Below are 17,779 nucleotides of genomic sequence, written 5' to 3' on the forward strand. Positions count from 1 at the left end.
TGCATAGCAGGTGCCATAAGGCAGTGTATACATGAGATTGCTATCAGGGTAGCTTCTGTGGTGGGCTGCAGTGAGACAACAGCAACATCCTTAGATATGCTTTGCATGTTCACATTGTTTGCTTGAATTTGGACAGTAAGAAATGTCATGAGTAGTATTGACTAAAGTACAAAATCTTTTCAGGATTTCTTGAAAAAATGACACTGAATTATTTAAACTCTCACTCTGCTCACCTTTCTGTGCTTTCTGACTCCTGATAGATGGTCTGGTTCTTCTTGGGTACCAGTGGAGACAAGTAGCATAGTCACTGATCAAACATGCCAGGGTACTGACACATTGGCTGGGTAATTGAGGTAATGACTTTACATAAAAGATACAATACCAGTCATAGTGCAGCCTTCAGCTGTTACATTTGCCAGAGCTATTTTTTTCATTTATTGGGACTTTGGCCATCACAGAATGGGTAAGGTTGGAAGCAACCACTGGAGGTCATCTTGGTCCAACCTGCTGCTCAAGCAGGAACCCCTAGGACACATTACTTGGGATTGTGTCCAGAAAATGTACAAGAATCTCCAGAGGAGGAGAATCCACAACCTGTGCAGGCAACCTGTCATCTTTATTTGTCCCTGTTACTTTGAACCAGAAAAGGAGGCATATTTGTCTTTTTTCTTCTTCTGCAGTGTAAAAGGAGCTCCAGTCAAACTGGACTCAGTGTGTCTGTTTTAAATAATGTTGTCTGACATGACAGAGTGCTGTAGACACCCCTCACCAGCAAAGTGCTCTTCATATGTGGATAAGATAACCATATTTCATGAGTTACTGGAAAATGTCCCTGCCTCCTCCTGCAGCTGAGAGCAAGGTGTTGAAAAACCTTCTCTTTGTGGAGAAGCAGTGCTAAGCAGACAAGCCTCATTCTACATTCTGTGTTCTTGACTTGGTCTGTGCTATTAACCCAGTGTCTGGGAACTGAACTGCTTCATGAAATCTAGGCTCAGCTTTGTCAAACAGAGAGGAGTTTCTTGCAAGATCTCCAATTATCTACAGATAAATATTTTTTATCCTGTGTTGTTGCTTGTTGGTGGCAAAGGAGCAGAAAAAGCCTCTTGATGCTAGATGAAGACACCATACAATGCTTTGGGCTAGCAGCTAGGAAGTCTCCAGAGTTTCCAGGGCAATGTGTGATAGGAAAAGTCAAAGAGGAGATAAAGAGGTGAAGAACAGGTTAAAAAAATAGACTGAAGCAAGTAGAGAAAGGTAGGAGGAGGAGAAAAATTTTAATTGAAGGATCACAACATAAAGAAAGAGGTACAAGGTATAAAGCAGAGTATGAAATACCTTACACCTAAACTACTGCATTTTCAAGAGTATGTGAACAAAGGAAGTCTCATCTTTGAAGAAGAAAGGTTATGGGATGAAGACTAGAAAATAGGCATCTCCATGTCCAAAGTCTCAGATGGCTGCCAAGGGAACCTAGGGGTGATCTGAGAAGACATGACATGTTCCATCTGCCCAAACATTCTACCAATCTGCAAGTGACAACTCATAGTTTAAATCTTCAGTTAAAATTTTGTAAAACTTTTAGCTTTTACTAAACTAGAGAATTACATATGGTGAAAAAAGATGGGGAGCACTTCAACAAATCAGGTTTTCACTTATTCATGGCAGCAGATGTGACGCTTCCAGGGGTGCTGGGGCAGGGGACTGATGTCACAAGGAGGCTTCTCACTTCTCTTGGAGAACTTGTAGTGGTTGAGGAAATTTCACCATGGCTGGAAAAGGTCAAATAGTACACACTGTCAAGAAGGACAAGATGGGATCACCTGGAGAATTACAGACTGGCCTGCCCAGTCTAAGTCTTCAGGAAGACTATAAAGAAAATATTTCTGGAAACCATTTCCAAGCAAATAAAGGACAGCAATGAGGTTAGGAACAGAGGAGGTAGATTTGTCAAGTGTGTGAACTGTGCATGACTGATTGCCTTTTGTGCTTAGTTACTCTGGAAACAAGGGAAAGCAATGGATGTTGTTCATGTCAACTTAAGCAAAGCTTTCTGTACAGTTTCTGTAGCGTCCTTTCAGCCAAACTGGTGAGATATGGTTTGGATAGGTGGATGAAAAATTGACTGGACTGTCAAGCTGTGCAAGGACTACCTGTCAGATGGTAGCTAGTGGCATTTCTTAGCGGTATTAGGGCTGATGCTGTTTAAGGCCTTACTGTCAGGTGGGGACAATTGTACAGAACACACTGCCAGAGCAGTTTGTGGGTAACATCTAATGGGGAGGAGTAGGGAGTAGGCTGGCAGGCAGCCCTTCAGATGGACTTGCCAGTGCTGGGGAAATGGAATGGCAGGACCGTGCTGTGACTCGGTGGTGAATGCAGAGTCCCTCTCGGCAGCGGCCAGAGCGGAGCCCAGGCGGGCAGCGGCTGCCTGGGCAGGAATTCAGCGGGAGAGGCCCCGAGCCTGCGGGCAGAGCGGAGCCCTGAGGCAGCCCAGGCGGGCAGGAATTCAGCGGGAGAGGAATTCTGCTCCGAGCCTGCGGGCAGAGCGGAGCCCTGAGGCAGCCCGGGCGGGCGGGAAGTCAGCGGGAGAGGCCGCGGGCAGAGCGGAGCCCTGAGGCAGCCCGGGCGGGCGGGAATTCAGCGGGAGAGGCCCCGAGGCCGCGGGCAGAGCGGAGCGTGGGCCAGCAGCGAGCTCGTGTGGCCAAAGAGCTCCACTGCAACGGGATCCTGCGGGCAGCGGGCCGGGAGGAGGCAGGCGTTCACTGCTTCGGGGAATTTGGGAGGCTCTATCGGGAGAGCTCTCTTCAGCTTTGAGCTGCACAGTACAAGGAAGGCGCTGCTGTACTGGAGTATGCTGTCTTGAAGTCCTGCGAAAAATTGAACGCAAGAAAATGGTACTGAAACCAGAAGAAATGTTTCTTTTTCAGCTAAAAGAAAAGAAAGCTTATGGGAGATGGTCATGCTGTCCTCAACTACCTGTCAGGTGGATGGAAAGGGGACAGAGCCAGGCTCCTGTCAGAGCCACTGTGGAAGGAGAAGTGACAAATACTGGCTGGAGAATGAGAAATTCCTCCTTGATGAGGAAATCTTCACATTGAGTCTGATGGAACCCTGGAAGACTGGGAAGCTGAGCTGGAGACCTCCCGAGGTCCCTTCTAGCTTGAGTAAATTTGGGATTGGCAGGTTTGACAAGAAGTGATAGGGTATTGATACAGCATTGAAGAGAGCATCAGGGGTCATTCACCCATGGGTCAGTGCCAGTAATGCAGGCAACTGTGACATGAACTCAGTCCCTCCATTTTTTCAATTAGTCAGGCTTTTTGCCATTGCTGCTTTTTTTGAATCGCTATTTAAGAGCCTTCCTCCTATGCAGGTTTTAAACTAATAGTTTTTTTCAGTTACAAAAGGCTCTAGTTACCTTCTGGTTTGGGTTTTGTTTCGTTCCATTTCCAGTATATGCTGGTTTGCTCTTCAGCATAAAATTTTCTTTTTCTCTCTAGTTTTCACTTTCCTGGTGGGTTATAACGTTGTGGTTGTTGCATAACAGTCTTTTCTTAGGCTGTTTTATTCAGCCTGCAGATTTGAATGTGAAGAGAAATGCACATTACATTATTTAGTATGAGCTAATTTTCTTAAGGATTTCTATTTGTCAGAAGCTGCATATTTTCAGGGTCTTTAGAATTAGAAATATGAATAACACAATTGCTTCTTTACCTGTGCACACTGAGAATACAGAGAAGCTTTTGGGTAGATATTTTTTCAATGTGCTTATCTTTCTAGAGATGAATCTTGTACGTTGCAAACATACATGTGTGTCCTATCTCTATAACTGCAGTAATTAAATGATAATTAGCACCATCTCTGAGAGCTTGGCTCTAATTTAATACAGTGTATCTTCACAGGTGGAGAGCTTCTAATTTTAACTCCAGGACATTTCTGCTTGCTGCAAGAGCTCTCGATAGCCAGGATTTAAAGCAAAGAGCAAGGCAATGTTGTTTTCCTCTTGGCTTATCTGTAGCTGGCTGCTTACCTTCCCTGTCTTTCTAGTACATGTTCTGTTACCTTCTGTGTCTTTCTAGTAAATGTTCCCTTGAAAAAACAAAACTGTTTCTTTCTCTCTCTGTTTTTGGCCACCCCACGAAATTTACCATCCTGTTATTAAAATTCAGATAATTTTGGAAATGTTACTATAATCTTTTGGGAGGAGGTGAATGACTGTTTGTCCTGGTAAATGCGATGATGTCACTGAAGTATCTGTATTTGTACAGTCCTTAACACAACGAGGCTATGCATGACTACAGCTTTTACATCATGTTAGATCTGAGGCAGCTGGGACACAACTAATATTTTCCTTTGACTAGATTTAATTATGTAGAATTAGGTACTTTACTAAGGTAAACTCTGAATATTTTTTTTAATCAGAAGGCAACCTGAAGTGGCAGCTTTATTATTGGAGTACAAGAAGAATTTTTATAAGATAAGACCTTGCTATCAGTTCATAATATTTAATTTTTGCACCCTCCTTGGCTTGTTAATGAAAAGAGCAACAAATCTGGAGGCTTCTTTCTGGGGAAAGTTCTGAAGAGCTATTTCTGCCTTCCTGAAATACAAATATATGCTTAAGTTAATGTATCCTGCCTTTTGTAAGGAATACAAAATCAGTTTTACTGTGTAAATGTGTGAATAAAATTTTCATTCCAAAATAGGTGGAATTACAAGATGTTGTGTAAAAGTGTCTTTGTTACCAGCCTGCATATATTCTAGACCACCAAATTAACAGCTTTTGACATTTTACTGACTTGTTACTGACTTCTCACATTGCTGACAAGCACATGGCTTCTGCAGTGGCAAGGACAAAGGAGTTGTACACTTCTGAGTCTGTTTCACCAAAACCCAGGACCTCAGCAGGCCGAAGGGATGGTTCCCTTTTGCTTGAGGCACTTGATATTGTCAGCTGAACGCTGTACTGCTGCAGGAAGAATCTGGGTTTGAGCCACCACACATCCTTCAGAGAAGCTGTGTGCAAGTGCTGGAAAATGCTGCCATTTTCAGATTGTTTCTTTGCTTCTCCTCTCTCCTGAAAACTGCAGACCTGTATTTAAGCATCTGTGCCCAGTGGTGTTTTTGGAAGAATTACTGGCACACCTGGAGCAAGCTCTCCATCATCCCCAAGGATTTTGCATTAGGCTTTGTGAGTGGCTGTTGCTGAGCCGCTGGGTGGCATCACTGCATCATTTTGGGTTCATCAGTGCTTTATTCTTCAGGAACATCAGAAAGATGCCAGCTGCCCAAACAAGAAAAATAAGCAAAAGAGCTCACTCAGATAATTTAGTAACAAAAATATTAGCTGTGCCATTGTAGCTTTTCTCTTCCACTTTATATTAAAATAATTAATATGCTTGCTTGTATCTTTGATGTTGGTACTTCATATTTTTCCATTCATGCAAAACTGGTAACACTAATTAAATCAAATTCAGAATCCACTTGCCCATAAACGCTTTACACATAAACAATGACACTACTAACACTGGAAAAAATACCATGATTTTGTTACTTAACATTGCCATAATGTTTACCTATCTGTGCCATATTACATCATATTCTACAAAAAGAAACCTTTATGTGACTTCAGATAAAAAGAGACAAAGATACAGTTGGAAGGCTGTGCTAATCTTTTTGCTTTCTAATGGATAATGTTCATAACATACATTTCAACAGTATCCATGTGTCTGTGTTTTTCAATGTATATCATCTCAGTACTCATATGAGGTTGTCATATCAACCTTGCTGTTAGGAGAATTAAGATATAGGAAAGCTAATGTGATTTATATAAGGATGCTTGGGAGATCCTTATGCAGAGAACTGAATCTAGATATTCTGACTTGGATTGTTTTACATTTGGAAAAAAAATTGAAGGAAGGTTTATATTAATTATGCCTATTGTGTGTTCACCCCTTTAAATTAACATTACTTTTGAAGCTCCTTCAAGGTCTGTATGTATTTCAATGGTGGAGTTTCCATTTGAGAATGATTCTGCTCTTGAGAAAATGTATTTTACAAGATCGTTGGGTTTTCTGTACCTTTCTTTCCTCAAATCTTCATTTAATGTAAATTCCTTTTTTTTTATAAGTGTGTATATGTATTTTTTTATCTTGTGTCTTCCAGAACAGTTTAATTGGGATGATTATCTGAAAGAGACTGAGTCAGTAGCTGCCCCTCTGCATTGTTTCAGACAGGTATGCCAGAATCTATTTTGCAAGTGTGTGTCTATTGTATGCCTGTTACAGGGTGATCCTAGAAAAACTTTCACATTTAGACTGCTTGCAGACTTCCCATTTGACTTCTTTTGATCTGTAGTTATCAGTAGCTTACAGTTTTGGCAGTTACTAGCTACGGAAGTTTTTTCATTCTTGGTTTCTGCCTCAAGCCAAATTTTGAGGGTTTCATGAAAATTGTTTCTTTGAACTCTGTTTTCCTTTAAAAAAAAAGACTAGCTAATGAAAACAGATAGCCTTGTCAGTGTTCAAAAATGTTTTCTACTTTTTTTCAATAATCTTAGCGCTACCATGGTTTTATTGAGAACTAAAAAATTGGCTGATTGTCAGAGGAGTTTTTGCCCCATTTTTGAAAGATTTCTTTCAATTCTGTCTAGCTATAAGATGTGTGTGTAGTAGATTTGAATAACCACTTTTTTCCTGGGTCTCTAATATGTTTAATTTTGTCTCTTTCTGAACAGAGTGCTTTCTCCTTAGGGGTAACAGATACTAAAATTAGAAAACAAGCAGACAAACAAGTGGAATGTATGGGAATACAAAGAAAATACTGGATTTATGATGAAGGGTGTTTAATGTACTATTTGGTGTTACTCTGTACCCTACAAGTTTGATCCCCCCACCTGATGGTTTAGTATGTATTTGCAGATGCAATTTAAATCTATCATCTTGTGTAAGCTAATGACCTCCAGTTGTTCAGCCCTCTGGAGACTGAGTCAATCTCTTTAGGCATCTTTCTCTCTGTTTTCCCAAGCTGAGGTGTATCTTGTCTATGTAAAGTTAAATAGGATTCAGTGCCCTCACTGTGTTAGGAAGATAGTTGCTAAGGAATTGGATTGTTCAGGTTCATAGAAATGTAATAGGTGTGACAGGCAGTACATGTCTAGTTTAGTGGCTTGGGCATGTTCTGAAATTGTTTTCTAGGGTCTGTTGGTGGTCTGATTGTACTGTAAGTGATACTGGCCTCCAGTGGGGGCCCAAATAAAAAGCAGCACGAATTGAATGTCTGAGAAGGAGAGGAGCCATCACTTGGTGAGTCTGAAGCAGTTGCAGGAATGGAGAATTAGGAGACAGAAACACAGATGGTAACATTTCCTCATGCTAGATCTTGAATCTCAGCTTGCTCTTTGCAGATGAGGACGAAGGGCAAAGAGCCCCTCTCATGCTGCTTTCAGTGAGAGGTGGCTAAAAACACTGGTGTCCATAGCTCTGAGTGGAGCTGCAGAAATTATTTTCACAGTATGTGTTTTTCACAAGGCAGACACCTCAGACTCCTCTTGGGTGGAGGCAGAGGGTGGTGTGTTGTCCCTGGATCTTCCTGAGGTTAGTGCCATACTCACAGACCATAAAGCACCATGACCAGAGTGTATGTTCCCAAGGAATGTAACTACTGCAGAAAGCTGCTCAAAAGCCTTTCTCTGTGCCTTTCTTGCATCTTCCTCTCCTCTAGTAATGCTCAAGAAGTCTGAACTGAGCAACCAAATAATGCCTTGAATAGAGATGCTTAGATGTCATGCATTGACAGAGAAATCCAAGCGACCTAGATTGCTTAAGTAGTGTGTGAGTTGAAAAGAAGAACTTTAATTTATGTGCACAACAAATTTCAAAGCAATTTGCATATGCAGATTTTCATTTTTTCTAAGAGTCGATCTTTAGGTAGGAAGTGACATGCAATGGTGATAGGTGCAGAGCTACATCCTCTTGCTACATAATGTTTGCAGATTTTTAGAACCTAAAGTGCTTGTGCTTTGCCTAGGACTAATTTGACTTTTATTGGGTTACACATGGATTTTACATGTCATTATTACTCTGTGTAATGCAAAGAAATATGCTGCTGTGGCCAGCCAGAAAATAAAGTGCAGCAAGAAAATTAATTTGACAATTACATCCAGAATTTGTGACCTGTGGGAATTTTAAAAGTTTAAATTTTTTAGCAATTAAAAATTACCTGGGGAACAATAAATTAAAGCCTCTACCATAAATTAAGACACAGACAGATAATGGAAATTGATTAAAGTATTTATCTTAATTTAGAAGGTATTTTATCTGTTGCTTTAAGTTGTTTTTAATAACTACTTAAAATTTCAATGCACTTCATATTCCTTTTTCTTGCCCTAAAACTTTTTCCCAAGCAGCTGAAAATTTTAATTGTAAAAGCTCAGTCCCTTGTGGTTTGAGCAGAGCTTAAAAGGAAAGCTCTTACTGAGTGAGGTTTTGTAATTTTATTTAAAGACAAACTAGCATGGAGGACTTAGCTTTTTAGTAGAATGAGTTGTTGTCTTGAGTTGTTGGTATTTCAACAAGCTCACCTTTTCCACAAACGAAGAAACAAACTCCCCACTTTCTCAATTTCTGTTGCTTTTGCTTGTACAAAATAACAGCTTGACAAGTAATATCCTGAAATTGAATTGCCCTTTAAATTTAATATGCTCAGGCTCCCTTTCAGCCAGCCTGCTGTCTGAGTTCAGTACTGGCAAATGCTCACTGAATTCTGCTCACCTCTTTGGCTTTTGGGCTCAGGCTCCTCCAGGGTGCCTGCTGTTGATCTAGGGGTGTGTTGTAAATAGTGCACCTGCACAATATAGCAAGTAGAGCAAGATATATTTTAGACATTTAAATGTGGTGGAGAAAAAATACCACTAACACTTGTTGCAGGAGCAGACTCTTCTCCTGTCTTTTCCTGTGCCCACAGACAGGTAAGTGCACTTTGTCTGCCTGCTGTGGGATCCCCACCTGGCCTGGTCAGGGAGGCACAAGGGGACAGAGGAGTCCTGTGGGCGTGAATGCCTATGGTTTTGGGTATTCTAATGTGCCTCCTATATTAGAAGGCTGTGTTAGTCTGGATAGGGTAGCTACTGGGTTAAAATGTCATGGGGAAGGCTGCTTATAGTTCTGGATGTCTGTATTCAAAACCAGCTTTGTACTGAAGAGCTGCAGAAAAGAGTTTCCAGGGTGGTAGGAGAATAGTCATCCTCCCCTAAGGGAAATTTCAGTGCTTAACTTATTTGCATTGTTGAAAAGGTACTGAGAAAGGATCAGTTGTAGCTTTTGGTTTTATTTGCTTAAGTGCAAAAATAAATTATATTAAATGATAGTGTTGGCCAAAAATTCCATCAATAAAATTTAGGCTGGAAATGAGGAGACAAGAGAATAGTGAGAGTCATTCCATCCCAGTTAGTGTTCATACAAAGTTTTAAACATCATTACATGTTATTTGCCTGCAATATGACAGAAGGCAAGTAATCAGACTGCAATCCAGTCAATCTCTGCCTGTAGTGTGTTGATACATGAGTAAAAAATACCCTCTTTTGTCATCTTTAGCATGTGACAAAAAGTTCTTCCTAGCAACCAAATTGCATTTGTCACATTTCTTTTCCCTGTGCTAATTAAATTGGCATTGCATTGTATGTTTGTGATTATATTCAGTTCTCTACAAATAAGCACAAGCTACAGTTTTTGTCTTAGCATGGAAGTTTTATGCATCTTTAGGACTGTTTTCTTTCTTAAAAATGTTCACATTAACTCCTTTTTCTGTCTTCTTTCTTTGTAATGAAAGCTTTTTTTTTTGATACAGAAGGGTCCAAATTTTGTTTACATTTCCAAAGTATTGCTACAATGAGGATAATTATTTCTTTTGAATTGGAAGCTAATAAACCTTGTGGTTGGGATTTTCTTTTGCACGTGTCTGTTGGTTTGCATTTTGGTTTTTTGGGCTTTTTTGAGTTGAACGTCATGTTTCCTAATGTCCTTTTATTTCTTTCACTTCACTCTTGTGTTCATATCTTCATAAAGATTCCCTTGTTACCCTGTCCTTATCTTTTTAGAAATCAAACATGTTTATGCAGTTGGTAGGTTATCCAGTTGCCTTTTCTGACTTGCTGCTAGACACTCAAAAGTTTAAAAGCTTCTTCATATTTATAATTTTTATGCTAAGTTTGGAGGAAATAAAGCTGTCTATTGATCTGGCTGGTAAATTTAGCAGTATTAACAACTGCAAGAAAAAGTCTTTTGCCTTTTATTGTAGTCTAGAATTCCACCTACAAACGATTTCAAAGTTGGAATGAAGCTGGAAGCGCATGATCCTCGCAACGTTACCTCAGTTTGTATCGCTACGGTCATTGGAATCACTGGTGCCAGGCTAAGGCTGCGGCTCGATGGGAGTGACAACAAAAATGATTTCTGGAGGCTTGTGGATTCCTCAGACATACAGCCCATTGGGACCTGTGAAAAGAAAGGGGGCATGCTCCAGCCTCCACTTGGTAAGTAACAAAGCTGCTGAACAAATGTGCGTGGAGTATTGCTTTCAGGAAGTCAAATTTACCTTTTCGTCTTGGCAAATTCAATGGTATGAACATCTCACCAAACCATTATTTAATTGAAAAAGAGGTAAGTAAACTAATTCTGGCTAAGTGAATTGTGGCTTTCTCTTAGTTTTTCATTCTTCTGACATAAGAATGACCAGTTTTGGTTTTTGTTGTTTTTTCTTAATAGGCCCTAATATTAAATGTGCCCATTCTGTAAATGTTCCTCACACACCTTGTGTATGTGTATACAGTGTTTTCTTGCATGATGCCATGCATGCTCCTTGTGGGAGCCCTTGGAAAGAACTGGAGAAAGCCAAATTGCCCCTTTACTCTTCATCAGTGCTTCCAAGCAGCTCACAAGAGGGCACTGGCTGCTGAGGCCTGGGAAGCTTCAGCAGGGCTGCTGAAAGCACGCCCCTGCAGGGCAGTCAGGATGTTTCCTTGGGCACCAAGCAAATTGATTTGTGTTCTAGGACAGGCAGCATAAGATGGGTTAGTGCAGAATTGCAGCCTTCTGCTCTGAATTTTTACTCTGAGGTAGTAAAAGCAGCGCTCCAGAGCTCTAGCAAACTGCAGGCTTAGACTGCCTGATATTCTCATTGCCTCAGATCAGTATGTTCAGGAATGTTAGATCAGTGTGTCATGGCTGGTTTGTGAGCACAACAAATGCTTGTGAACAATGTATAGCTTTCTAAGGCTTAGAAATATCATGCAGAACTTCTTTTGTCTTCCATGAGCAGCATGAGTGACAACATTGTGTCTCCCCAAACTGAGAAATAGTGCTTGGGTTTAGACTTACTGAGGAAGTTTATTAAATTGGAAATTCTACAAAGCAATTCCTTGTTACCTGGTGAATGGTCAGAGGTAACTTGGACTAAACTGCTAGAGGTAATAAAAATGTGACATTGCCTTTCTTTGCTGTGATTAACTTGTATGTTTAGATCTACAGTCTTATACCATATTTGTCAATAGCTTAAACTTCTGTGTATGGAAAAATTTAAAGATTTCACGATGATCTGCAAATAGTTTTGCTTTTAAAAAAGAGGACAAATAATGACCAAAATTTAACACTCTCTCCCCTTTTATCTTATTATCTTCTGTGACTTTTAGGAGATGCAAGAAATGATAAAAGTAATAAACTGTAAAATAATAAAAAACTACCTGTATACAGAAATTGGTTGCTGCTGCTTTTCCATCTTATGCTTATGAACCTACTTCTGGTTTGCTGCCATCAGTAATTCTTAGAGAATTCTTATTGGAGGTTTAGTGAGGATAGGTATGCTTTCTCTCAGTAGCCTCTCAAAAAGCTTGTCATCCTGCTTTGGAAGCAACTTCCAGTTTTTCTGTGTGAAAGATGAAGAGAAAAGTATAATTTCACTAGAGTATGAATCTTGATTTGCTTGTAGAGAGACAGACACAGGAACAGTTGACATAACCATTAAGACACTTCACATAGATTATAAGGGCAGATTTTTGTGCTATTGTGGTCCTTCAGGAGCACAAGAAAATGAATGCAACCAGAGTGCCAGTCTAGAAAAATATTGCTTATGATAGATACAGTTTGAGCCAGAAGGGTTTTTTCCCCCTTCTTTCAGTGAATATATAGAGGTTTTGATTGAATACACTAAAAATTCCTGACATCAGGGAAGAAGTTGGTTTTTTTTTTTTCCTTTTTTTTTTAAGAAGTTTCTCAGTTAAACCTCTCTGAAGTTCTTGGTATAACCTTCTAGAATGAATGAAGTGATACCAGTATAAAAAATGGAAGAGTATGGAGGTTCCTTCAGCTGCACACATGTACAGGGTTAAAAAATGCAGCTTCAGAAACACAACAGTTTTAAAATTGTGTTTCTAAGCCAGAGTGATGAATGAAACAACTCAGGTTGTGTGATGGGGGCAGTTGATTTGTTAAGAGGAGAAACTTTCCATGACCATCAGTAGAAAGGTTGATGCCTTCTCCTCAGATACTGTTTCTTAGCCTTTTGTGGTCAGGCTGCCTGCAGTGCACCTAACAAGCAGCTGTTTCCCTGTGTTCAGGCAAGTTTACCTGCCCTCTGAACAATTGCTGATTATTCAGAAAAGAATGTGAGTGCCACTATTTTGGCCCTCCTGCCCTAGATTTTTCTAGAGATAGGCTGAATTCCAGCAATCAAACATTCAGGCATACCTAGATAAATTTTTGAAAAAGCCTTTTTGGCAGTTTTACAGCATCCTGTTCCTGGGTAAAGCTGGGAGCTAATTGGGTGTATAATTACCTCCTGTTAGACATTTAACCAACGGATTTCTTTTCCTTAGTAGTAGGGAACCTTCTGGATACTAATGTTCCACTTCTATCATAATGACTAACTAAAATAGTCCCTCCTACCTGATTTTTACATGGCTTTAATTATGCATGTTACATAAGGGTTTTGAGAAAGTGATTATTGCAGCAAAGTGTTCCTGTTCCAGCCTCTGTTTTCCATAGCTTTTCCATAGCTTTTGTTGTTGAGAGCTTAATTTTCTGAGCAAATTACAATGCAGATAGCAGTTTCTCTGGTTTTACCAGGACAACTTAAAGGCCAAATGAAGTTAATTGAAACTGTTGTTTAGTTGTCACTCCTCTATCTTGCTTGTATATATTTTCTGAGCTACTGAATTGGGAATCTTGTGTTTCAATAACCACACGTGTTCAGGTTTTATGAAGACTCTGGTATGAAACCAGTCCTGACAATCAGCTCAGTGGTCCCTGAATTATGACACCATTCATCATATAGGAGCTCTGCATTAATTTAGGTGTTGAATAGGTAGTGCTGGCTTGAAAACTGTTTATTCTACTGAAGATAGCTTAAAGCTATGAGCTCAAGAACCACTATAGCGTATAATCAAATTTTAAATGAGTGAATTATTTACCTGATCAAGAATTGCAGGTATGGTCCACCTTTCTGGTTACAGATTTTTAAGACAATTCTTAAAGATCAATTATGAGGGAACTCATGAGCTCTTGGCAGATTGTGGTACTATTTGCTTTGTGGAAAAAATTCCGATTTGCTGTATGTATTATGTCTGTTTTTCTGCAGAACTGTTCCAGACATCTAACTGCTAAAGAAGCAGAAAAAATGTCCAGTATGTCTGTTATCTTACTCATTACTTTAAAACATTCATTTGGAAAGCAAAGAAAGCAAAAGGACTTTCTGTTTGCTTTGTTTTATGTTTTAACGTAAAGTGGTTGATTGTGAGGGAAGATTATCTGGAATAAGAAGGTTTTCAGCCAAATCTTTGTTCTGTTTGAATAAGGTAGTTCATCTAAACAAATTTGATTGTTGTTTTTGATTTTTATTCACTTGTTAATGAAGAATAATGAAATAGAAAGACCATCTGGCTTATGTTTTTCAATATGATACATGATTTTTTTTTTTTTTTTGTTCAGTCTTAGGTATGCTTTGTTTTTATGGCTACTTATGTATTTCTTTTAATGAGAGAGGGAGAAAAACCAATTGCACTGTTTTTTTGTCTGTGGTTTGGTGAAACAAGATTCTCAAAAATAAAAAAGTATCTTCTCAATAAATGAGCTAGAACCTGAAGAGGAAGCCAGGTGCTTGTGACAGGGAAGTTCCACTGGACCAGAGACTCTCTGAGACAACCTAATGGTCTCTTGTACTAGGACTTCCATATCATTGAATCCTAGAAATTAATCTGTAGTGCCTGATGTTATGATGAGTGGTTTTGCAGGCAAGTCACTCAGAATGGAAATGAATTGCACAGCTTTCTGCAGTGACAGTGACCATGTTCATTTCTTCTTAGCTGCTTCTATTTTGGCCAAGTCTAAAATAGAGGAAATGGGGCATTAGTGAAACAGACTTTTTCTCCTATTGTGCTTTACAAACTGAAAGTAGGGCTGTTTGTTTGGTTTTTTGTTTGTCCTCAGGGTTCCAGATGAATGCATCCTCTTGGCCAATGTTTCTCTTAAGAACTCTCAATGGAGCTGAAATGGCACCTGCAGCATTCTTTAAAAAGGTAAGAAGAAAGGCTTTTCTAGTAAACAACTTCCTATCAATTCATCCATGGTTACATTTTTTAATGAGGATGATTAGATATTACCCTGTTGTCTGCAGCAAAGACAGGGAAGACAAGACTATTATTTAAAATTACTTTGAACTGGATTGACATGCTATGGAACTAGACAGAAAGGAATCTGCTTCAAGTCCTTAGAGAGGGCCATTTCTTTTCCTGAGCTGAGACTTCAAAGTATGGTGTGTTACTTAGAAAAATTGTGTTGCTCCTGTTTTGTCTCATGGATTTTAGATAAAATGCATATCACATTTCTTAACAGCACTGTACTCATGTGGATGTGCACAGGAGTAAAACAAAATTAATGGGGAATGAGACCCATTGGAATACAGTAGTGTTTGGAAAGGTTTTGTTAAAGATTTTCATTGGGCACACACTCATCATTTAAAATGTAGTGAGAAAGTAGTTGAAAATAGCAGAAAAAGCCATTCAGTTTTTTAAACATGACTCTTCAGTAAGTTACTTTGAAATATGGAAAATTATATAAAAATAGCAGTAATATTAAAATGACTTGGTTCAATTTTTTGTTGAGGTGATAAAACCCTGTTGTCATACTGAGTGTGTTCTTTTTGGATACTGAGAGTGATACTGAGAAGTATGTCAGCAAATCAAACAGTTGGGTTTAGGCCTGCAATCACATTACTTGCTGTTAACTTCATATAATTTTTTTTAGATAAGATAATATAAATTTTCTGAGGCATGATGAGCCATGCTTCTCTGTGCTAGCCTGCAGCACATCTGAGATGGCTTGGATAATAAGGTTCTTGAGGCTGAGGTGGTAATTTGTGTTCTGTCAGATCACAACTCCTGCTGTGGAGGTACACTTACACCAGTCACATTCACTTGATTTTTGTTTTTCTTTTGTCCACTTGGAATTGGTCTAAGGCCAAGTGAGTTAACAGAGGCCTATAAATAATGTCCAATGCTAATGAATTTTTCATGGATTAATTGAGAGGTAAAGCTTTTACCAGACAGTTATCAGTCCCCAGAAATATCCATGCTCTGCAAACCTCTTCTTTATTAGCATGTAATAATTTCATTTTAGTGTCTTGGCTGTCTTGCTGCCCAGACATAATGTATTGTTTGCAACCTATTGCTTATGTAAATACTTTTATCAGAATCTTTCTGTCATGGAGAATTTTGCTAATTATCCCAGCTGTGTTTTGGGGAAATAGAATGAAGATTTTTGTCGTGCAGAAGAGCAAAGGCAAATTTAAAATTCGACTAAGTTTCCTTGAATATGTTTCTATAGCTTCCTGAGAGTAGTGACTATAAATAGTAAGAATGTTGAGGAAAAAAAAAAAGGGCTGTTACTTAGTTTTGGGTTTTTTTCAAGAGGTCATAGAAATACAAATATTCTACCTTGTTTATTTTTGTAGGAGCCACCAAAACCTGTGCCAAACTGCTTTAAAGTTGGAATGAAACTTGAAGCTATAGATAGGAAGAACCCATACCTAATTTGCCCAGCAACCATTGGAGATGTTAAAGGAGATGAAGTTTTTGTTACATTTGATGGTTGGAGAGGAGCATTTGACTATTGGTGCAGGTGTGATTCTCGAGATATTTTCCCAGTCGGATGGTGTAGCTTGACAGGAGATGCATTACAACCACCAGGGAACAATGGTAAGATGACTAATAATATTGCTTAATTGTTTTTCTCCTCAATTACAGCAGAATTTTAAAAACCAGCTGGCTATATGCAGATAAGACTGAAGATTTGATTTGTGAGTAGCAGATGAGGATGAAATGTTGTTTTCTTTATGCAGCTTAAAGCTAATAGAAATTGCTGGGAAACAGTTTTTGCCTGTTCGTAGTATCTCTGGGAACATGTTTTATTTAATACTGTTAGGAGGACTTCTGATGACCTCTAATTTTTGTGTGCTTATAAAGAATCTTGAACTAGATTTGCTGTTTTTATTATTGATAGATACATGCTCCTGTTTAGCGATACTAGTATATTAGCTGCTGCAGCACTTTATGTTATGCTAAGTAAAGTAAAGTAGTGTTTACTTCTTTGATGATTGCAGGTCTAAACTATAGATTTAATATTTCTTCCTTCATACTCAAAAAATTCTGTCTTGCAGCTGCCTATTCTGAGTGCTTTGTCATCCTCTTGCCTTTAGGGATGTTTGTTGATCAGGTGATAGTGTCTCTTTAACTGATGGCTGCTTTAAAATGAATAACTCTCTACCTTAGAAAGAAGGGAAATAGCATGAAGAGGGATACCCCTCAGTGTAATCCCTTTGCTACTATGGGACTGCTTGTCAGGTTTCTATAGTGTAAGGCTTTTCTGTCAAACTGTTTGAGCTTTTCTATCCTCATACCATTAAAAAAAATGTCAGGAAGAGAGGTTTGAAGGAGGGGAATAATATTTTAATTAATTTCTTTATTAACCAGAATTAATTAATTAATTAATTTCTTTATTAACCAGAATGATTTGTTCTCAGTGAGAATTTTCATAGCTGGTGTTAGGTGAGTAAGGAGCAAATAGATTGGTGTCACAGAACTCTCACGTGGAAGTAGGAAAGGAACAGAAGCAAGAAGGCAAGAAATTAGTAATGTTTCCTGGCTTTTCCATCCCTGTTATTTTTCTCAGTCTTTTGCTAGCAGATCAAGAACTGTATGGAAAATCTAACTGGAATTAGCCAATGGCATCTCTGCATCCTTGCTCTCACCTGTCTGAAGTTGTTACCAGGGGTCATAGTACCTGGAATCATATTTAGTCCATTCTGGCAGATTTCAGCAAAGGAATAACTCTGTGTAGTTGTACTGCCCAAAATGATCTGCTGGTACAAACCTGCAGCGAGAGGGAAGGGGAAGGGCAGGTGAGGATGATGGACATTGGATCAGAAGTCATCTAATAGGTACCACACTGACCTTGGTCTTAATGTTTCTATGCTCTCAATCTCTAAAGTGTCTTTCTAGGCTTCTTCAGAAGGTTGACCTTGTCTTGGGAGATCATGAATGAGGTGTGTTATTACACTTAAGCTAGTTATTTCTTTACTGTGGGGGTGACTGTGCACTGGAATAGATTGCCCAGAGAAGTTGTGCAGTCTCCCTCACTGGAGATATTCCAGAGCTGTCTGGACGCAATCCTGTGCCATGTGCTCTGGCATGACCTTGCTTGAGCAGGGAGGTTGGACCAGATGACCCCACTGT

At 39.2% G+C, this 17,779-nt stretch overlaps 1 protein-coding gene across 10 annotated transcripts in view; it reads left to right on the forward strand.

Moving 5' to 3' along the window:
- SCML2 (Scm polycomb group protein like 2) overlaps positions 1–17,779 on the forward strand; it is a 72,643-nt gene that overhangs the window by 20,146 nt on the left and 34,718 nt on the right. For 9 of the 10 annotated variants that reach the window (XM_054654792.2, XM_077172752.1, XM_077172758.1 and 6 more), the window contains 4 exons: positions 6,166–6,236; positions 10,297–10,531; positions 14,478–14,566; positions 16,000–16,243. In XM_054654792.2, the coding sequence (XP_054510767.2) occupies positions 6,166–6,236; positions 10,297–10,531; positions 14,478–14,566; positions 16,000–16,243 (639 nt within the window). Of the gene's footprint in view, positions 1–6,165; positions 6,237–10,296; positions 10,532–14,477; positions 14,567–15,999; positions 16,244–17,779 lie in introns of those variants that run through there. The other variant, XM_077172770.1, reaches the window with a different exon arrangement.

This window comes from Agelaius phoeniceus, chromosome 2 (genome assembly GCF_051311805.1).
Source record: "Agelaius phoeniceus isolate bAgePho1 chromosome 2, bAgePho1.hap1, whole genome shotgun sequence".
In the NCBI taxonomy this organism is placed as follows: Eukaryota; Metazoa; Chordata; class Aves; order Passeriformes; family Icteridae; genus Agelaius; species Agelaius phoeniceus.